Source organism: Watersipora subatra, chromosome 4 (genome assembly GCF_963576615.1).
Source record: "Watersipora subatra chromosome 4, tzWatSuba1.1, whole genome shotgun sequence".
NCBI classification, from domain to species: Eukaryota; Metazoa; Bryozoa; class Gymnolaemata; order Cheilostomatida; family Watersiporidae; genus Watersipora; species Watersipora subatra.
The window spans coordinates 62,691,721-62,714,914 of NC_088711.1; the positions used below are offsets into that span (position 1 = coordinate 62,691,721).

The 23,194-nt window shown below is 36.5% G+C and overlaps 2 protein-coding genes across 4 annotated transcripts; one reads left to right on the plus strand and one right to left on the minus strand.

Moving 5' to 3' along the window:
- Positions 1-1,033: 1,033 nt before the first annotated feature.
- LOC137393687 (uncharacterized) lies at positions 1,034-5,706 on the minus strand. Its single transcript, XM_068080330.1, has 10 exons — positions 5,620-5,706; positions 4,800-4,964; positions 4,441-4,480; positions 4,175-4,332; positions 3,801-3,974; positions 3,166-3,553; positions 2,634-2,895; positions 2,188-2,384; positions 1,716-1,805; positions 1,034-1,598 (listed from the first exon to the last, which is right to left on the minus strand). The coding sequence occupies exons 2-10, from the start codon at positions 4,959-4,961 to the stop codon at positions 1,297-1,299; spliced, it is 1,773 nt and encodes a 590-aa protein (XP_067936431.1). The 5' UTR covers positions 4,962-4,964; positions 5,620-5,706; the 3' UTR covers positions 1,034-1,296.
- Positions 5,707-7,423: 1,717 nt separating this feature from the next.
- On the plus strand, positions 7,424-18,543 carry LOC137393327 (uncharacterized). Of its 3 annotated transcripts, none has more exons than XM_068079827.1 (11): positions 7,424-7,439; positions 8,538-8,601; positions 8,717-9,010; positions 9,449-9,640; positions 10,386-10,486; positions 10,857-10,947; positions 11,689-11,808; positions 13,674-13,779; positions 14,107-14,195; positions 17,556-17,798; positions 18,104-18,543. In XM_068079827.1, the coding sequence occupies exons 2-11, from the start codon at positions 8,554-8,556 to the stop codon at positions 18,125-18,127; spliced, it is 1,308 nt and encodes a 435-aa protein (XP_067935928.1). In that variant the 5' UTR covers positions 7,424-7,439; positions 8,538-8,553; the 3' UTR covers positions 18,128-18,543. The 3 variants fall into 3 exon arrangements, with proteins under 3 accessions (XP_067935928.1, XP_067935927.1, XP_067935930.1); XM_068079826.1 differs by having other exon boundaries at positions 7,438-7,502; XM_068079829.1 differs by lacking the exons at positions 7,424-7,439; positions 9,449-9,640 and adding an exon at positions 7,441-7,502.
- Positions 18,544-23,194: the final 4,651 nt, after the last annotated feature.

Genomic DNA, 23,194 nt, shown 5'->3' on the forward strand with positions numbered 1-23,194 from the left:
ACAAGAAGTCGCCCATGAAAATAGGAATCTAAAGCAGGCTGTGCTGTGAATCAACCATCAGGTCGTAATCGACTACTCTATATGATGGGTTGTTATTAGCACAGCAGTACGGATGATGGAAAAGTCACACAGCTAGGGTGTTAGTAGGATAGGCTATAGTATGAAGCAAACTTGATTTGTTGACAGTGAATACAATAAGTTGCACAGAAGGGGTGGGTGGGGGGGGGAGAAAAATAAAAATGACTCATTTCGAATCGCTTGGTTGTGAAGTGAGAGTGTGTGATTTCACAATGGGCCAGAATGTTCACTAAGTCGGCATAAATACTTGTGACATGGGTATCCCACAGAAAGGGGTCTTACCCATTATCTACGAAATGACCATGCAAATTTTAGCCACACCACAGCCCAATTTAAAGAACCTTTCTTAAAATCTTCAATCCTCTGCTAATATAAAACAACTGCGGCCCGCTACAGCAGAGTAAGTGTACCGAATTTGATTCAGGATGTTTAGAAAAAAAGAGCGCCAAAAGTTTTGTGAACTCAATAGCAAGCTGAAAAGTAAAGGGCAAAATGTATTTTAGAGGGCATTAGGCAACATTGGCTAAGACCTAAGGGAGAAATATGCCTTGCCCTTGCCTTGCCTACTAAACAAAGAGGGTTCCTTTGTTCTCCCACAATGGGAATTTTGGAACTTATTGCGTTCATTGTTAGAAATTCAAATACCCTGTCCTGTTATGAGGTGCACACACTACATTCAGCCTACTTGCACTGCCCAATCATGTACCCTAGATAGTTACTTTTAAAGATGCCTCAAGATTGTTAAAACAGGGTCTGAAAATATGTAGTGTTTGAGCTGGTCTTTTGTTAGATCTTTTGTGGTCAGTATTTTTCGCTTCAACATGTTTCCTCAAGCATGGTGAGAGCGTCTTTCTTTGACAATAAGTATCAGAATGGGGTAGGCATACAAGTTTTCCGTACGTTGAACTGAACCTTTCAACATAGAAACATGAAAATCTCTGGGAAGTAAAGTGAATGACAAGGTCAATATAATATATTTCAAGCTGAACCAAAACCTAGACAATACTCTCATGCCCACTAGGTAAAATAAAAATATAAAGCTACGACATCTGGCTTTAAAACAGTAGGCCTCCCTACCAGAATCGACGGAAATTAATTACAAAAGATTTTTATAACACTAATCAAAATGTATAAAAACTTAAAAGCATTCAACAAGACAATTTACCACAGCTCAAAGTATTATCCGTCTCTACAGGAAAAGGGGCGCTCAAAACCGGATCATACGGTATCAACAAATTCAGGATCAGAAAAATACCTTGGCTGAATATAACAAGCGGGTTGAAATGGCGGCAGTTTATATACATATAATGGATGGTGGTGGGGTAGACTAGATACCAGCCGCCAAACAAAATTTCCGGTACATTGCAATTTGTGAGCGAAGAGCCGAGCTTCAAACCATTCTGCTTTATATTCTTCTAGTAGAAAGGCTGTAATATAGTCATTGTTAGCCACTATTTGCAGAATTACTCCATAGGTATCGCTAGCTAGACGAAAGGCGTCCCCAATGCTATATCTAAAACCTACAAAGCAAGACAGTGTAGAATAATCTTTGTGTTTTGAAGATTTGTTTATAAATAAGTGATTGAATAACAATAACAGTTCAATAGAGCTTACTTACAGCGTATCCCATTACTTACCAGATATTGTGATGGTGTTGCAGCATTGTGTGCAATCTCCCAAACTCTCCTGGATGTGCTCAGGTGGTTCAGGACTGTCTTCAGCGGTGCCTATCAAGAAAAAATTATCTTACTCAAAGCCTGTTCGATAAGTTAGAGCAGAAATTAGCCATAGCATTTAACAACAGCTATCTGTCTCAGGTGACAAAAACCAAGTGGATGATTCCTCAGAACACGTTACTGTAAAGCAGCGATTTCAAAACTCGATGCATGAGAACTATCAGGAAAGCCTATGACTACTGCACATGGTGACCGAAAAGCCAGTACTCCGATAGAGGAGTACTCTGATAACAAAATGACTCCAAAGTCTTCAGACAATACCTCAAAAGAGTACCCCAATTTCTAGAAATGTTCAGTAAACTAACATATTTCCATGCACGCACCAACTCCGTTACTCGAACACTATTGAGATATCAGCCACTGCAATACTTACGTGCGCCCTTGGTTTTGGCATTGTTGTGATGCAATACGCCATGCACATTGGCATCTGCCCAATCATGGCAAAACTCGAGTTGGTGTCTGTTACTTAGACTTAGCGGCACATTCTTAAAGTTTCTCATGCGTAATGATTTGAAGAACGCATGTTTAGCCTCCATCCTTAAGCACCAGGTTCCTCTTGGAAGACCAAATCTGGTAAACAGTTACATAAAGTTACATGAAGTTTAAAGTTTTTATGTGACAACTGATAATTACATAGTAAAATAATGCTTGAGATTGAGACATACTTTTAAAAAAAACATCACTGTAAAGTGGGATGCTGAACCAACCGACATACCGCAGCCAGCGGACCGCTTGCCATTAAATTGGAATGACATGAATCATGCTATATATATTTATACTGGCCTGATAAAATTATAGAGTTTTTGCCTGAGAACTCACTTCACTATGTAGTAGGGGATGTGTACCAAGTAATGCATCTTGGGAGTAATGGTGTGAGCTCCATATACGGTCACCCAGGTTTCTAGGTATAATTTTATTAGCGTTGCGGCGGTTGTAATCTGGTCTTTGTTGAACGAATATGCCAACAGAACGGAGGTAATTTCAACCATCATCAACAGCAGTCTGTATTCTGGAATCTCTTCAATATTGTGGCCAGCCAGTATTAAAGGTAGAAGAAAGCCCAAACAGATAGTTTGAGTTGCTGAAAAAAGAGTTATAGATTAGATCTACAAAAAGCATAAGTTGCGTGAAAAGGAAAAATATATCAAAATTTGAAAAACTATTTTACCTTATTTCTTACACGAAGCAACAAACATAATAGGACTTTAAAAAAATGCTAAAATATTGTAGTGGTTTAGATTGGGAAAGTCGCTCCACAAATCACCAGTTTAGAATTTAGATCATTAGCATTCCTCATTGACTGTCGAAATCAAACAAAAACGTATTCAACTGCAGTAGGCTGAATACGAACCAGATTGACCAATTTTTCCGGTGTCTAGTCCATTGAAGCAAGATCTTTCCAAGCTACTGGGTGCATTTTTCTTGTCGTCTCCTCTGTATGGAAAGTTTTTGATGTGTTCATTCAATGACGATATAGAAATTATTCGGTTTTCCAGTAGCCTAGATACGAACCCCTTTATGGCATAAGGAAGAGTTCCTTCGCACACAATATGCATAATGTCAACAGGAATGCATTGGCAAACATCAAATCCATCGATCTTATCTAATATGGATAGCGAGTTGATTCCGTATCGCTTTGAGTATTCTACACGCTGCCGAGCAGGCATCTCTGGACCGAGAAGGAGACAGTGGCGACGGTGACTCTCTATGTCTCTCAGTCTAAACTCCGTGTGGTTAAACTGTAGCATGTTTAAAAGCAATAGAAAGCAATACAAAGTTTCGCATCACACTGACGAAAAGAACTAGAAATTCAGAAACTTAGCAACCACACACTAGTAGCGACGTGCGACAGCATTAACATAATCCCTGATTCAGCGCACGGAATAGCTTCTATTCAAGATAAAAGTCTTATGATAAGTGCATAACTAAAAAAGTTAACACAACAAGCACACTTCTGCAATAAACTGTATACCATAACACACAAACCTGTTGGATAATCTCTTGTGAGCTACCATAACACGTCCGACATTTCATGGCTGCCCCTCCCACTCCTTCTTTAAACCCTGCTACCATATTGGCTGCTGGAGTGTCGCCAATAAAAAAAAGCAAAGATCCTTTATAGATGTCCTTTCCGTCCCGATTCACAACTTCAATACCATCCTGAATAAAAGACATAGAATCTTTACTGTTTTATCCTTTTCAAACAATGGAATAAAATACATTTTCGATCATAGACTTTTCATAAAGAAACTCTTTCACTAGCCAGAAAAGAGGTCAAATAACTTGAAGTTTAGATTCATTGCCAGGCTCTAGCTCCGGTTTTCAAAGCTAACCTATTACTATAAGAATATTATGATTACCTTCTTGAGTACATTAATTTCCTCGGCAAACTTTAGAAGGATAGCTTGGACTCCATATTCCTTAACGTCAGCAGAGTATGCCACAGCAAACAGGTGTATGAATTTCAATTGGGATCTGTGCTGAGGCGGGACATTCAGTAACGTCCAATAGAAAAGAGCTAACCATGAAAAACACAACAGTGTGAGATATGCTGTTTAAAAAAAAACAAATATTGTAAAACCACGAAATTCTGTTCCTGAAAACATGCAGCAAAATTCCACTTTACCTATCTTGTGCTTTTTTCTTTTGGAGCCAATTGGATTCACCTAGAAAAATATGACGATTATCAAAAGAATATGACCTCAAACCAACGCATGTGATAAGGATCAACAAAAATGAAAACTATTGAGTATTTGAAAAGCCATGTACGACGGTCAGTGATGGGACCTGAACATCTGCATGTTGACACAACCGAAACATAAATGGTAAATTTATTTATAGGCCTACGCAGAATTATGCCCAATTCTTCTGTGTTAGATGAGCACTTAAATTTGAGAAGGCAGTAGTCGCCAATAAGTTTTGTGTAGCATAGTTGAAGGGCTTTATGATCCTTAAATCAACACACTTTTATTTGAGCTGACATACCACTTCAATATCATCATAATAGGCTGCTACCATTATCTTTTGCCCGTCAGCAAAAAAGTCAGAATTCTGTGCATAATCAGCATCTATGCAGTCTTTGATTGCCCCATCTGGAGAGAATATTGGAAACTGTACTACATTCCGGATTTCTGGACTATCTAACATTATCTGCAAACAGATGAATGAATACATGAGAACATAGACTAAAGCTTTTTTGCATAATTTTGAAAGCAAAATGTTGGTTGTACTTTTAGCATTTAGTTAGGTTCCATGAGGTGATGATAGTTGGTCGACAATGTTGTGTTTCTAGTCAAAGATGACTCAATTTCCTCATGGAACCCTATTGTGTGATGTTTATATTTGTCTGATAAATTAGAGCAACTCTTCAGGGTGACAAGTGCTTTATTGTTCATTGCTATATTGTTGATGGGAACAGCTAAGGCGCTCTTTGTTTACATAATCATTAGCAAATTAGGTTTACAAATGGTCTGAAATAAAGATATGTTCAGTACAATGGGAACATGGCCAAGCCAATTAGCAAAATAAGTCACTATAAATAAACTCACTAACTGTAGACCAACTATCAACCTAGGGAACCTAACTTGTTACACTAACTTAGCTGTGTCACTGAAAAAAATTTAAAGAGCTAATCCTGAAAAAATTACTTGTCCATAGCCAGTTCACTAACGGTAATTAGCAGGAATCAATTCTTATTGAAATCGCAGAACTATGACAAGCGCAGCACATTTGACAACCTTTTTCATATATTTTCTCTCAGAAGTTATCTTGCATGTTTGCAGTTATTAAGCGCACAAGTATTTACCTGGAGAGTTGATAGTACGGATACATAGTAAAATGGTCTTCTAGCGGTGTTGTTGTAGCGAATTGGAGTCGATTCCTACAAGCCACAACACGACATTTAGGTTAGGATACAATTAATTGGTTGGTGTACACTTTAAGGAAAATTCAAACGAAAGAGGCTTATTTCCAAACAGGCTTTTATCATATCTTTATTTCTCTAAACACCCCAATGGTTCCAAGGCAAGTGATCTAATGTGAATATTGTCAATTGACTGCAATTCAGGGGCGTATTTGACAGGGCACGAGTTACGAGTTTTCGTGAGTGAAAATTTCACTAGTGGGTCAAATAACCAAAACTCATTAGTGAGATCATGTATTATTGCATAACATAACAGTACCTCTTTGTATTGCCTTAACATGATTAAATCTAGTAAAGATCACAAAGGAGATTATGAGATAACATGTTGCTGTCATTGAGCCAATCGACATTAGTTAGTTTTGTTTAAATCTCTAGCGCCATCATAATACACTGACATATAGATATATAGTATATAGGTATTGGGAGCTAAAATAATATAAAATCGTCAAAAGTTAAAAGCGAGTACATATACAACTACAAATCTGTTTTGTATGGTTAAAAACTTGATATAAAATCTAGTTTTTGACCATACGAAATACATTTGTAGTTTTATACGTACTCGCTTTTAACTTTTGACTGTTTTATATTATATATTATGTTCGAATTTTGGTTATTTGTGGACTCAGTAGAATCTTGCAAAACGCTCTGAAATGCTGTAAATGTTCACCATTTTAGAAAAAAATTTTCCGGGTGTGACCCCCGGACCCCCCACTGGAAGGGCGCTCGGGCACCCCTCCCGGACCCTCTCCGCCAGCGCGCTCCCTCAGCCGCTGCGCGGCCTCAATCATTCAGGATAACTAGTGGGTCAAATATATTTTTTAATATGCCCCAGGACTGCATTGACTTTTTATATTACATATTTGCTATCACTCCGTGACAGGGGCTATATTCAGCAATTTTCAACACACTAGTTTGAAAAGATTGATCAAGAATGAGCCCTTATTCTCACTATTTTGCCATAATTAATATATATTATGGCATAAATATCATGCTAATTTTTAAATTCACTGCATAGATAACCCTTTATTACTATGATTATGATTCACAGTCACAGCATTGTTCTTTTGTTTACATTACAATTATCACACTAGAGATTTCAACACGAAAACTCGTAACTCATGGATGCTAATATACGTCCATGGACTCTGTGACACTAAAGCATTAACTAAAATGAAACACTGAGTGATCGTAATCTTTTAAAAACTCCCAAGAGTTAACGCAAGAAGAATTATAGGCCTATATTATACTCTTTAGTTTAAAAATATTAAGGATTTGATCAGCATCTTTTCCGAATTTGCTTTGTATTCTTAGATTATAGGCAGCAAACAGCTAGATAATTTTTTTGATTCAGTGTGTCAACTAAAATTTGACTTTTTTTAGTACAAACACATTAACCCTCTCACCCCTGATGCCAACTATTTCGGGAGAAGTTGTTCACACTTGGGCCTGAAGCCAACACTTTCGGGACACTTTCTGAGTAACTTTATTGATACTCCTTTTGTGTTTATCGTTTTTTATAGCTTTATTTCGAAAGATAACAGTCTGAGGATTGTTTTGATACCAGAAATGTGGTTGGATAAAAGCATTTTACTAGGCAAATCCTGTGATAGATTTCAAACTTCAACTCTTGAGGTCGCCATATTGAATGCGTTTGCCGAAAGACAACGGCTAAATCTTACAATCTAACGTAATAATTAGTTCAGGTGAAGAATTTAGCAGTGACAGTGATCTACAACAACACTATGACCGTTTATTAGTAGCACAAAGTGGGTTTCAATTGCACAACGTCAAAATTACTAAATTGTTATAACTTTTAAATTTTTCGAAGAAAAAAATTTTATTTGACAAATCTTTTCACAATTTTAGTTGATAAAAACGATACATTATATTAGTTTTGTACTCCAGTTGTTTGCATCTCGTGTTTATTATCATAACTGCAATAAATGTTGTCTTTATAGAATGTAAATATGATATATAGCCTTATATACCAATTGATTGAACAATGGAACGGAAACTACATTATGCCGTAATATTGCGTATAGGCTCATAATTTCAGTTCTATTGGTTAGAACTCCAAATTTTTTTTTGCAACTTGATGATAACACCTTTTCTTGTCATCCTAATATGTTACTGAAGTGTTATCAACCAAAAAGCTGACTGGTAGTAGCAGCCAAACTTTGACTTTTCGATTTCCAAAAAATGTATCGATTTGAATATTATCAATAACATCCTATATAGATTGTCTTTGTTTGGTCTGATAGACTACGCGATCATGGTATTCATGTCTATGTTATAACCTCCGCCAGTTGGTTGTTCAAATCACAGGCCGGCCAACGTGTTCGGTAGCGCTCGGGCGGTGGTGCTCGGGCGAGCACCACCGTCCGAGCGCTACCAAACACCTTGGCCGGCCTGTGGTTCAAATAGAAATTAGGCCTACTTGCAACTCAGCTTCTTTTTGCCAAGGAGTTCTTATTGCCAAGGAGTACAAAAATACTGTCTAGGCGAAGAACAAAGATCAACTATACATTACCTCCCCAAATGGATTAGTTGATAGCTAGGGTTTGCAATTTGTTTTAGGCTTTAGCAATGTCAATCATTTTTGTTCGCCATTTTAACTTGTATGACAGGAAGAATTAAGAATTGGCTAAGAATTGCTTATGATTGCATTGCGTTACGTTTTTATGTGGATCCAAAAAGACATTCTGAAATGGCCAGTTTTGGATTTACATTTACCTATGCTGTAAACTTTACTAGTAAGTATTACTATGGCATTATGTTAAGTATGTGAACTTTCCTTATAGCTCTCTGGGGAAATGTATGAAATACCTACGAAGACTCAAAGAGCTTGTCAAAAGTGTTCAAAAGGTAAATTTTACGTTCTTCTTTTAGCAAAATTTAGCTTGATTATTGTTGAGTATAATAGTTTTATGCATATCATTTATATCGGAGGCGCCTCTATTATTGGTCTTTGCATTTTCAGAATAACTTACCAAGTGCTGCCCCCTCTGTTGCGCTTACACTACCAACACCTAATGAAACTGCTTCAACACTCGGCGCTGCGGTCGCATCACCACCTGCTTCCATGCCGGCCACACCTAGACCTGTGGTTACCACACCTAGACCTGTGGTTACCACACCTAGACCTGCGGTTTCAACACCTTCCTCTGCTGTTTCCGCTATTTCAGGATCACCTGCCGCCGAACCTATTGCTTCAGCCTCTGCCACTGCTGAGGCGACTGTTTCAACACCCTCTAGCTCTCCATTGTTTATGCGAGTGAGTAACAGCAATATACTGTAAATTATGTTGTTGTTGTTGCTGTTGTTAATATTTATTGAGGTTAGCTAGAGAAAATAAATCCTGTCGACCTGTCTAAATTCGTTGGCTGTTCTTTGGCTGTCGATAATGTTGAATTGATTGCACAACTTAAATTTGTAATGTAAATTTTTACGTACATTAGACCTGCTAAGTATGGTGCTGTTTGAATTGTTGAATCTTAGTAGGTTAGCCTTGATTGAAAGCGCTTGTAATGGGCAACTCTTGGTAGTCACACTTTATCGTTCGAGCAGACACTATGCATTTTACACTGCAGTATTTTCTGTCTATGAGAAAAACTCCGCCTTAGGCAATTAATTAAGTAATTTGCCTTAAAAGTTAATATACACTATGGCTTTTCCCTATAGTAAGTAAGAACTCAGTTTTATTGTTTTATAGGAGCTCAATGTACCTCAATTTACTGGACGAGAGACCAGGAAAATGGTTGTACAGGCGATTGGGGAAGCTAATTGGTCCCATAGTCACAGCAGACCCAACTACGATAGTGTGGTACTAAAAGTCCTGAGGCAATTTCCAGATAAGAGTGACATCTTCAAAGACGCTAGCTATACCGAAGATAAGGATTGCTACGTGAGTTTTTTTTATAATCGTGAATAGGTCTACTTACTACCGGGCATGTAGCCTACTGTCCTGCAGATTCATTTAGCAATACTTCGCATTGGCGTGCAGCTTTCCACAATTTATTTTACAGAAACTTACATCATATCCGTTATCCATCAAGGGTTATTTCGTGTATGTAGAAATTTTCTAAGCATTTGACCCTCTCAGGGAGGGAGAGAGATACCTAATGCTTGTTAAATACCTGTCGGAGTTGTCTACTCTGTCATTTATTTTCATGCATTCACTATGAATGTTAATATGGGCTATTGAGTGATATTTTCATATTTATTATGAGAAGTGTAATAAGTGATCCAGAAAATGTAAGCCCTTCCGTTGATATTTATGCAACTGAAACTGAAATGATTGAGCTTCTAATTGTTGTTTGGGGAGGCATAGCTTCATTTCAGCTTTATATTAGGAATGAAGGGTTAGCTTTATTTTTTTACTATCATAGTAAACGCTATGAGCCAGTGTAATCTAGCGTTGATTTGCATAACCACCATTGCAAGAGTCCAAAGCTGGGTAAACTTTAAATTTGTTTCAAGATGATTGGAAAATATTCTGTCTGATGGACTAGAACTGAGCAACTCTCTCTGGTTTTCATGCTAGCTAATCTATACACATATGATATTTTTATACTCCCTTTTTAGTTTTGTAATCATACTATTTTTTTGCGCATCTATAGTTTATCAGGATCTACATTCTTTGCTTGTAGAAGGTTTTCAAAAGACAGTTATCTTGCAGCGTAAGAAACAAAAGAAGCTACTATGCGAAAAAACAAAAACTCGATCAAGAACCTGCTGCTTCGGTCACCGGGTTCGTATTTTACTTGTTAATTCTCCTCTTTATTGTTGACGTCATAAAAATAATTTAAAATTTACCGTTTGAGATGAATAGTCAATCAGAATCGCAATTTATATTGACGTCTTAGGTTTTGATGATAAGCATTATAATATTGTATGTTTATGTATGTTATAAGCATTATAATATGTTTTTTATGTATGTTATGCTTTTGATCTTTGTTTGAAGTGAATCATTGTAATCTATTATCCGCACATCCCCCTCCCTTTGCAAGGACAAATAGACATCTCAATGTTTCATAAGATTTCTACTCATATAACTCATAAAAATGCGACAAACACTTTGTCTTCTGTAGCCATAATTTTCATCTTTTAATTTCTTACAGGGATATAGTGGTGAGGGCAGAGGCACTAGTGGTTTCTCCGAGCAAGGAAAAGAGGAATTTGCGGGTTCAAAATCTTGACACAATTCCACAGGTAAGGTAGCATAGTTTACTCAATAAGAGTATCAGGGGCTAGCGGTAGATAAAAATTTGTGATCCTCATTGTCTGCGTTGGAGTTACCCCCACTATAAAATAAGATCGAAGTAGCCGCTTATAGTGGGTGCAACTCCAACGCAGACAATGAGGATCACAAATTTGATCTAGGCTAGTGGTACTAATTTATAACCAACATCTTGTGTTGCTTTCAGTAGATCTCTTAGGTGTGTGCAGCTTGCTTTATTGTGTTTTTAAAATATATGAGGGAGTCTTGATTATGCAACAGCCTTTCGAGCGCCTTTTGTTTCATCCGCTAAATGTTTCAAGTAATTTTTGTTGTGGTATTACCATTCTTGTTATACATCATTGTTGCTAATGATCGGGCTCCACTTTGTCGCCGCCAAAATCGCTTCTAAATTAAAGATTTGCTTATATTTCTAATGGCAGCATTCACTGACAGTCGCGTTTCGAATAATATTATAATGAGGCATGGAGTGTCAGTGTCACGGCTTTTAGGGTTCCACTTCTTTGAAAAGGTGGACATTTTTCTAACAATCTATTATGTAACCAGTTATATACTCCCTGATGGCACGGCTAAACTTGATTATTGTTGAAATTTTTATGGTAACTTTTCACCCTTTATAGCAAGTTGAATAAAATTTGTAGTTTTCGTTGATGATGCCCTAACTTTAACCACAGTAAACTATAAGAACTCTATAATCAGTCTTCATATTGCAGAGTGCGGTAAAGGAGATGCTTCGTCCATCATTGTCTATTAGGAAAGAGGCTTTTAAGAACATGAAAGATGGTTGGAGTGGCATGGTTGTTGAGTGGCCAATTTATGGACAGGAGGCTTTTGTAAGTATTACTCTCCAAAATAACATGAACTTTCAAAATTTTGCCCATTCTCCCAGTATCCTATTTTGAGCCCAGGTCTCACGTAGTGTTTTAGTGGATTGATATTAAAAAGCTACAAGCGAAGTCTTTGCAATACAACCTGCACCGAATACCAATTTGCATGAGCTGAAGATGGCTACCTACTTCCAAAGCACAATTTTAAATAAACTTGACTAGACTCGTCACTCTTTATAGTTTCTCAAAGAATAATGTCTTAGTCTTGGGATTAACTGAAACTTTAAATGTTATATATTATTGGAGACCGAGTTGAACTGAAATTCATTGCAAGGGGAAAATTCCAGTTAGTTTCTCTCTATGGAGGGAATTTATAATATGTGCACAGTAATTTATAGTTTAAACGATGGATGACTTGCCGGATTATGGTCAATTTCGGCAGTTGCCTGTCCTATCTGGCCACTGGATTAAACGATTGCCAAGTTTTTATTTAGCACTATTCTGGCGCAGCATTGAACGTAATCCTACCACTGAGCAGACTTACTGCCTATCTATTAGGAGTTTTCTTCTCCATAATCAGAGGATAACTTTATGGTCTTCTAAAAAATCTTCAGCACTCTACTCCCAAATATGTCTTTGGCATAGACTTTGAACTATGTTTTCACTGAAAATGTATGGCATACCTTCTCTAAGTCAGAATTCCTAGCCTGTTTTCTTAGTAATAAGCAATTTCTGAAAATTTATGAGCAAAAAGTTATGAAGTCTAGATTTGTTGGCTATTTTTTAAAAATAAATATGTTTGGGCCCAAAATCAAAGGAATAAATTTCAAGAAAGAGTAAGGTATTGTTTTACTATTATGTATTCCACTCCAACTTGCCCATGTGCATAAACCATTATTGTTAGTATGTGTTTTCTATAAAATTGTAGTTTGGGCTTGTAACATATTCCTGCTGGTAGGACAGTGTTTAATCTAAGGTGGAATAGGGAGAGGGTTAGCCGGAAAACACGACAGCCTTGCCGTGTTTTCCGGCAAAGAGATAATCCTGCACCTCTAGCATTATACAGGCAAATTATGGCAAATCACAGTCAGGGATGTGATTCATAAGCTAAAAAGTTTATTTTAAGCTATTTTGTATTAGCTCCGAACGCTGGCTTACTGTACGCTATTCATTGCCTTCACCATTTAAGTATACCTTAGGTGGTATTTTTATCTATCCACTTCAGTATATAAACACATTTATTTCATAATTTTATGATTGAAATGCTGCCTCGGGCTTTTGCTCAAAGTACTTTGTCAACGACTTCCGTCAGCAAGCTAAAATGAATTTTGGAAATCACATGCCTGCTAGTTATCCATCGTTTAAACTACACATATAAGACAACTCACATTTCTAGCTTCGATTTCATTCATCTGACCCTATGCGTTTAGGTTTTTACATTGTAATTATTACTATCTAAGTAGGCTTCAGCATAATTGAATTTCTAAAAAAATTTCGGCGTTGTGGTCAGGTCAGATATGTGTTTCTGACTGGACATCTATCTGACCACAGCTTTTAAAAATTCACCACCAAAGTTTTTTGATTATATAAATAATATTGTCAACTCGTATTAAGTTTGTTAAAGGTCTATATCGTTGAGGGCTTAGAATTACTTCATGTAAGAGCAGTAAAGTGGTTCATTGAGGGTCATAACTAGTTTTTATTTACGGGCAAGTCGACTGAATGTCGATATTTCTTGAATTCTATAGATTTGCTACAGGAAGAATATTGAAGATAAATGTTTGTACTTTATTTCTCGCTTGCTAAAATGTCTTCTTCTTTCAAATTAGCGTCGATATTTTGAAGTTGCTTATTTTTTTATTGCTTGTTAGCTTATACCTGAGCTTGAGCTCCTTCTGAATCGGGACTTGGATTTGGACGCGTTGGGAAAGCGAGCAGAGGATTTGTTCATGGCTGCATGTCCAAAAGAGACTAATCGTAAGTGTATTTATTATCTTCAAATTTACGTACTTTCTTTGCAGAACAATATGTTACTTTATGCGCTAGCAACGGCTCAATTATCAAAATAATATCAACCGCCAAAATGATATAAGTCGGAGTCGGGTGCCCATGATTTTAGTCAGTATTACTGGCTTTTTACCTCACGATAATAGTAATCTACGGAGTTTGTCTCACCCTATTTTCCATTCCAATGCTTTACATGTGCAGCAGCTTAAACAAGAACTAGTCTCTATTGTTGGAGGTCTTACCTGGTAGTGTGTAGTCAAAAAAAGTTTAAATATAACAAAAATACTTTGTTTGCAGCGAATGATTATGGATTTGAGAAACTGGTGATCGTGATTGGAAAGCGCCTTGGAGACAAAAAGATGCTGGCCGAAACACCCGAACACAAAGTGAGTGGATTTCTTAGTTCGGTAACTTATTAACGTCATACATTAGGCTGACTATTGGTTCGCAACTCCAACTTAGCGTGTTAGAGGTTATTAGGATGTTTATACAGGAATGTTGTTAACGTCATAAATTAGGCTGACTATTGGTTCGCAACTCCAACTCAGCGTGTTAGAGGTTATTAGGATGTTTCTATAGGAATGTTGTTAACGTCATACATTAGCCCGTCTATTGGTTCGCAACTCCAACTTAGCGTGTTAGAGGTTATTAGGATGTTTCTATAGGAATGTTGTTAACGTCATACATTAGCCCGTCTATGGGTTCGCAACTCCAACTTAGCGTGTTAGAGGTTATTAGGATGTTTCTATAGGAATGTTGTTAACGTCATACATTAGCCCGTCTATTGGTTCGCAACTCCAACTTAGCGTGTTAGAGGTTATTAGGATGTTTCTATAGGAATGTTGTTAACGTCATACATTAGCCCGTCTATGGGTTCGCAACTCCAACTCAGCGTGTTAGAGGTTATTAGGATGTTTCTATAGGAATGTTGTTAACGTCATACATTAGCCCGTCTATGGGTTCGCAACTCCAACTTAGCGTGTTAGAGGTTATTAGGATGTTTCTATAGGAATGTTGTTAACGTCATACATTAGCCCGTCTATGGGTTCGCAACTCCAACTTAGCGTGTTAGAGGTTATTAGGATGTTTCTATAGGAATGTTGTTAACGTCATACATTAGCCCGTCTATGGGTTCGCAACTCCAACTCAGCGTGTTAGAGGTTATTAGGATGTTTCTATAGGAATGTTGTTAACGTCATACATTAGCCCGTCTATGGGTTCGCAACTCCAACTTAGCGTGTTAGAGGTTATTAGGATGTTTCTATAGGAATGTTGTTAACGTCATACATTAGCCCGTCTATTGGTTCGCAACTCCAACTTAGCGTGTTAGAGGTTATTAGGATGTTTCTATAGGAATGTTGTTAACGTCATACATTAGCCCGTCTATGGGTTCGCAACTCCAACTCAGCGTGTTAGAGGTTATTAGGATGTTTCTATAGGAATGTTGTTAACGTCATACATTAGCCCGTCTATGGGTTCGCAACTCCAACTCAGCGTGTTAGAGGTTATTAGGATGTTTCTATAGGAATGTTGTTAACGTCATACATTAGCCCGTCTATGGGTTCGCAACTCCAACTTAGCGTGTTAGAGGTTATTAGGATGTTTCTATAGGAATGTTGTTAACGTCATACATTAGCCCGGCTATTGGTTCGCAACTCCAACTCAGCGTGTTAGAGGTTATTAGGATGTTTCTATAGGAATGTTGTTAACGTCATACATTAGCCCGTCTATGGGTTCGCAACTCCAACTTAGCGTGTTAGAGGTTATTAGGATGTTTCTATAGGAATGTTGTTAACGTCATACATTAGCCCGTCTATGGGTTCGCAACTCCAACTTAGCGTGTTAGAGGTTATTAGGATGTTTCTATAGGAATGTTGTTAACGTCATACATTAGCCCGTCTATGGGTTCGCAACTCCAACTTAGCGTGTTAGAGGTTATTAGGATGTTTCTATAGGAATGTTGTTAACGTCATACATTAGCCCGTCTATGGGTTCGCAACTCCAACTTAGCGTGTTAGAGGTTATTAGGATGTTTCTATAGGAATGTTGTTAACGTCATACATTAGCCCGTCTATTGGTTCGCAACTCCAACTTAGCGTGTTAGAGGTTATTAGGATGTTTCTATAGGAATGTTGTTAACGTCATACATTAGCCCGGCTATTGGTTCGCAACTCCAACTCAGCGTGTTAGAGGTTATTAGGATGTTTCTATAGGAATGTTGTTAACGTCATACATTAGCCCGTCTATGGGTTCGCAACTCCAACTTAGCGTGTTAGAGGTTATTAGGATGTTTCTATAGGAATGTTGTTAACGTCATACATTAGCCCGTCTATGGGTTCGCAACTCCAACTTAGCGTGTTAGAGGTTATTAGGATGTTTCTATAGGAATGTTGTTAACGTCATACATTAGCCCGTCTATGGGTTCGCAACTCCAACTTAGCGTGTTAGAGGTTATTAGGATGTTTCTATAGGAATGTTGTTAACGTCATACATTAGCCCGTCTATGGGTTCGCAACTCCAACTTAGCGTGTTAGAGGTTATTAGGATGTTTCTATAGGAATGTTGTTAACGTCATACATTAGCCCGTCTATTGGTTCGCAACTCCAACTTAGCGTGTTAGAGGTTATTAGGATGTTTCTATAGGAATGTTGTTAACGTCATACATTAGCCCGTCTATGGGTTCGCAACTCCAACTCAGCGTGTTAGAGGTTATTAGGATGTTTCTATAGGAATGTTGTTAACGTCATACATTAGCCCGTCTATGGGTTCGCAACTCCAACTCAGCGTGTTAGAGGTTATTAGGATGTTTCTATAGGAATGTTGTTAACGTCATACATTAGCCCGTCTATGGGTTCGCAACTCCAACTTAGCGTGTTAGAGGTTATTAGGATGTTTCTATAGGAATGTTGTTAACGTCATACATTAGCCCGGCTATTGGTTCGCAACTCCAACTCAGCGTGTTAGAGGTTATTAGGATGTTTCTATAGGAATGTTGTTAACGTCATACATTAGCCTGACTATTGGTTCGCAACTCCAACTTAGCGTGTTAGAGGTTATTAGGATGTTTCTATAGGAATGTTGTTAACGTCATACATTAGCCCGGCTATTGGTTCGCAACTCCAACTCAGCGTGTTAGAGGTTATTAGGATGTTTCTATAGGAATGTTGTTAACGTCATACATTAGCCCGTCTATTGGTTCGCAACTCCAACTTAGCGTGTTAGAGGTTATTAGGATGTTTCTATAGGAATGTTGTTAACGTCATACATTAGCCCGTCTATGGGTTCGCAACTCCAACTCAGCGTGTTAGAGGTTATTAGGATGTTTCTATAGGAATGTTGTTAACGTCATACATTAGCCCGTCTATGGGTTCGCAACTCCAACTTAGCGTGTTAGAGGTTATTAGGATGTTTCTATAGGAATGTTGTTGACGTCATACATTAGCCCGTCTATTGGTTCGCAACTCCAACTTAGCGTGTTAGAGGTTATTAGGATGTTTCTATAGGAATGTTGTTAACGTCATACATTAGCCCGTCTATGGGTTCGCAACTCCAACTCAGCGTGTTAGAGGTTATTAGGATGTTTCTATAGGAATGTTGTTGACGTCATACATTAGCCCGGCTATGGGTTCGCAACTCCAACTCAGCGTGTTAGAGGTTATTAGGATGTTTCTATAGGCATGTTGTTGACGTCATAAATTGGCTGGACTGGTTTCGGCTCCAATCTGACTTACTTTTTACTGTTTTAGGTAAGCCATTCTCTTCCCCACCTCAAATTTGGGAAACTCTGTGTGGATGGGGAAAAGTTAAGCGTTAGTGAGGACCCTCTCGTCCTGCTAAAACTTCTGGCAGTATTTTACATTGGGGACATCGAGTTTGGCGACGCCAAGAAGTTTGGCCAGCTGCTGGAGTTTACCTTCTTGGGCTCCAGCACCGTGAGAAAGGGAAGCAAGTATTTGTCTGTCGACAAATTTATGGAAAAAATGAAGCGGGTGAGTACCTAATGACTCAGCTATGCTAGTTTTATATCTGTCGAAAAACTAAGTAGGATTCGAATGAATTTCTATGGTAGCAATTTATCATATAATTCATGAGAAGAGAACTCCAAAATGTAACTTTTGGCGCAAAAAACGATTTCAACCAGTTGTAAAATCATTGAAACTAAAATTTCCGAGAACACTCATATCCTAAACTCATTGGTCGAGCTTTTTGCCGTCTTCCTAGTCTTATTTTTAACGTTTATTTTTCATGTTGGAATTATCATAAATCATAGAAACATTTTTTTTCTCTTTTGCAGGAAAGCCGAGCCGACGATGAGTAGGCGAAGAAAAGCAAGTGCCGGCAAAGCCTGGAACGCTATAAGTCTAAAACATAACAACAAAATTCATAGAACACAATTCACACGAAATAGTAACCTTTCCAATCCAGTATGCCAAAGTGACACCACTTTTAGAGCGAATTATTTACGTGATTTGGGGTTTGGGCTTACTCAATGGATTTTATGGAATCGTGCTCTCTTTTATATTATTGTAGATAGTTTTTTTTAATTATTATTCTAAATCGATCTTGATCAAACAGATGCTGTGTGTTTTTCGAGTTATTTAGTGCTTTTATTAAATGGTGTGTGTGTTTTTCGAGTTATTTAGTGCTTTTATTAAATGCTGTGTGTGTTTTTCGAGTTATTTAGTGCTTTTATTAAATGTTAATAATAAATTATATATACTCGCTGTTTAAAAATATCCTTGGCTGAAAAAAACGCAGAGCTGTTTGTAAAGTGATTAAACTTGTAAACACTTGCTGCGTTCAAATTTGACCCTAAAATATAATGCGCCAAGCGTGTAAAACCAGGTTGCAATGCTAAATGCACTCAGCGTGTGAAAATCGTCTTCGTATAGAAAACTCAGTCAATGTTTAAAAACTGCAATTTTTAAACGCTAAGTGCGTACATATTTTGGTTTTATGATTAATGCACAGTGTGAATAGAAATTGCCTTGAAAAATGACCATCAGCAGTGCGTTAATTTTTAGTTGCACATCGCATAAAACGATGAATAGAAGTGTGTTTTTATTGAATGAATAGCGCATGGACATTGCATAATTTTCGAGTGTGTAGTTTTTCAGGTGCATTGAAAAATGACCATCTGAGGTGATTGAATACTGCATAGATTTTTTTTACAGTGTACATAAAATGTTCAACAGCAACAATAAAATCCTAATTTTGGACTTTATTATTGTTACACAAATGTTCAGTTTTGTAACATCAACACAGACACGCCAGCTGAAAATTAATAATTATTTTAGTGAATCAGTTAAGTCGCCAACTTTAATCTATTTTCAGTTATTATTATATTAATTTTTGATGCTTTTTTATAATGATAAGTAAAGTTATTAATGTGGTTCTACCAACAGTCAAAACTGTTGTTAGAATAACATGATCATTATGTTATTGTATTATTGTTATCATGAATAGTGAGAGTTTGCGTATTTCAGTTATGATTTTGTAAGTAATAGTAGTACATGCATAGGCATAAGCAAGTAAGTGGGGTATATGCAGCCTTTGAATTTTAAAACTTTTAGTATTTAGTTTGAATATTGTGTAGTAATTGGGTAGTAATTAGGAGCTTAGCTGTTTTATAGAGCTTCAGTAGTAGGATGCGGATATTCAAGTTTGCCAAAAAAACCTAACCAGTGAACTAAAATGTGTATTTTGCATTCATTTTGGTTTGTATATCTGTTTATGCTATTTGAATTATCTTTTCATTTTTTTTAGAAACTTGGTAAGCATTATTGCCAGTATATTCATCAGATGGCAGAGAGTATTAGACAAAGTTCGATGTTCTTTTCTAGAAAAGGTATGTTGCTAATTACACGTTGGTTTGCATAAAAAATATGTCAAAATAATCAAGGTCTCATCTACCAAATTTTATAATATTTTTGAACATATACATAATTATAGATTAAAAACTATAAAACATTATATCAGTAAGGTTGTATTTTGAAATGTAGTAATGTTTGACGTTTTGGCAAAGTTACTATGATAAGCAAAACTTTAAATTCACCAACACAAAATATACTGTACAAAGTTTTACTGTAACTAGCAAATGTATACCTGACGTAAGAATGTAACAGCATGCCCAAAAGTAGTTTTTCTTTGTATAGATGCAAATAATCAATGACGCTTTAGTTATAGATAACTGCTGGATGAGAAGCATTGATGGCCCACACCAAAGACTTAGTTGCAGACATCAAATTAAAGGTATGCAATATTGCAATAAGTTGCTGTAAAATAGCACATTATACATGCAAGCCAGAAATTAGTGTGATATTTTGATATAGCCATAGCTTCAGTAAGAAAAGTTGTCAATTTTTATAGGCATTGTATTATTTCAAAAGATTACATAAACCATTATGCCACTTTTGTGTTCTATTCATCTATTATTGGCAGATTACATAATACAGATAGTGCAAACCAATCAAAGGAATGTAGCATAGCATAGAGATTTAGTATTACTCTTCTTAGTCTTTATGAGTCATGGTAGCAATTGCTTAGCAGTTGCATAATTATATAAAATGAATAGTTTCCTATGGTTACCCATTACCACTTTTAGTTACTCAGCCAACACTGAGAGCAATTATCAGATTTGAGATATCATGTTTAGAGGCAGGAGATTGACAAATATTTTGTTTGTTTTTACTCTTACCCTACCGTATGCGAATTTGTGCTAAATCTATCAGCGACTGCCGTATGCACATTTATGCGAATTTTCCAACAATTGCGTGGTCACCTAATTTTATTATCCGTTGAAAACATAACCGATGATTTTAAATTTTTAAAATATTAAAATAAGCAGTTTCAAATTTTTTTTGGGGAATTTTCAAAATAGAAATGGACATTTTTTGTGTAAGTTTTGTTAAGTATCGCGCAAGTCAGAAAACAGATAATTACTTATGTTGATGACATTATAGCCAATTGAAATTCAGATTTTTGTGATTACACAGATAAATAAAGTAGCAGCAGTAACTCTGATGATAGTGAAAGTAATAGTTTTGTAAGTGTAAGGGACATTGTAGAGGATCGTTTTAGCTTCGTAGCGATCGTAGCTTCACATAGCTTTAGCAATGCACAAAGTGAAGGTACATTGATTTTTGCATAGCACTATCATAGCTACTTGCATTGAAATATGTTAACATTTTAGCAAAATAAAATATATTACAAAAAGTTTCTAGATAAACTTTGAAGTTGAAACAAAATTGTATACATATCATGAAGCTAAAGTGGTAATTTTTGGTGAAATGGCTGGCGGTAGGCCGGTAGCTTAATTTGTACATGGGTGGCAGTAAAAGGGTAAAGCTATAGAAGAATTGGAGATACAAATGTATGTATTTCCTTTTGAATGATTTAGTGAACTTTGATGATTCAAGACAATGAGTTTGGCGAATGATATATATATAAGATGCTGCTGAAGTTGCGCAATGACTTGCATTTAATAGTTTGTTAGAAATTCAACTCATGGCTTTTAATTATTACCTCAAAATGTTGAAAACACGCGATAGGAAGGGTCAGAACACTACTAAAAGTCATAGTTGCTCAAACCTGAAATACAGTAGGTTTTATACAATTTGCTATACAATAACAAAACTGCAAAACTATTGGTAAAAATATAAATAGCAATATATATTATTATTTTTGGCCTTCGGTATCGGGCAGCATGTATGCAGTTTGTTTGCTGATGTTAACAAAAGTTTTACTAATAAGCTACATAATTTGCTCAATTATTGGTGTCAAATTGAAAATTTAAAACAAATGTAGTGTTAGCACTTTTAGAATATACTACAAACAACGCAGAGACATTTTTTGTGGCATATGACTTGAATTGAAGAGTTCTCTGAAAATGCAACTTGTATTTGCCCATTTTAATACTTTAAAATGTCAAAGGGAGCTCATAATGAAAGCAACTTTAATATAATTTCAAGATGCTCAAAGCGGTATGGATGTTATGTTGACAAACATTAAAAGGTCACTCTGTACTATGGCTAGGAAGTATTTACATGTATTTAGATTTTGCATTGATGCTTTCAATTAGGTAGTGTAGGAAATCTATTTACATTAGCTAAACTACCAGCATGTGCAATACCCAGCTTTGTTTCCTATCCATCACAAACATTTTGCCAACGCTTATAATAATTCATTGCTCTTTTTAAATCTGATTTCTGAACCAAAGGTAGTTTCAGCGGTATAAGAACATATACTTCTCTTCCTATGGGTCTACTCACTGTTTTGTAGCAGCAAAGGCCATTGTTTTTAAAAAGGTCTGTAAGAATTGTATTACTTATTTTGACTTCCATCGGTGCTCGTAGCAAATATAATTTCAGTACCACTTGCATCAACAAAGTTATTATTAATTGTTTCGTAAAGTATTTAGAGCAAAACAATATTTTATGTGCACAACAAACATTTTTGCTGCAAGCTTACCAAAACAAACTAAAACGTTTATTTTTATGTTACACTTTAATTAAAGAGCATGTTCTATTCAGTTATTGCTGTCAGTACTATGCAGTTATTGCTGTCAATGTTCTTTGTGCATTCTTGGCACACTTTTATGTTAAACTGCCAATGCATTAAACACTTTAGAAATAAAGTGTCCAAACAAGGATGCATAACATGAAATTTGTCACTGGCTTGTTTTGACCTATATCTAGCACTTTTTAGCCAAAGGTGTCTAGCTTTACTAAAAAGTTTGGTAGTAAAATTGTACATAAATTCATTGCCTGCATACACGTCAATCATGATGCCTATGCTCTTATTATGTGTGTTCTACTATTGCCAGCTTAGCTAATTCACTTTCTACTTCTCAATAGCCTCAGCCTCCGAATGAAAGCTATTGTTGTTATTCCTATTCTTTGTAACTTTATAATATATGATTTTATGAAGGAGGTTGTGGTTGGGCAGCTCATCTGCTTTTCACTCTATTAGAAGTATTGCAGCACAAATATAACTGCAGTAATAAAATCTGCACAGAATTGCATAATGTGGTCTTATTCTCCAAGGTCTTCTAAAGGTGCGTTTACACCAGGCCGATTTGTCGGAGTTGTTTCAACTCCGACGAAATCTGAGTTGGAACCGGTTCTAGTCTGTCTACGATTTGAAATACGTTTTTGCAGAGGCTTTTACACCGGACCAACTCCAACTCCGATTATACAAAATGGGTCACTATTTTAACCAATTAAATACAACATCGATACCTATTCCATTTTGAGCGCTTATCACCATAAACGGAAACGATAACCTTGCTATTGATTCATAGCACGCCCACACAGCTTCAACTTACCATAATTCTTATAGTAACAATAGTAATAATTTAGTTCGTCAAAAGTAATTATTTTCAAGG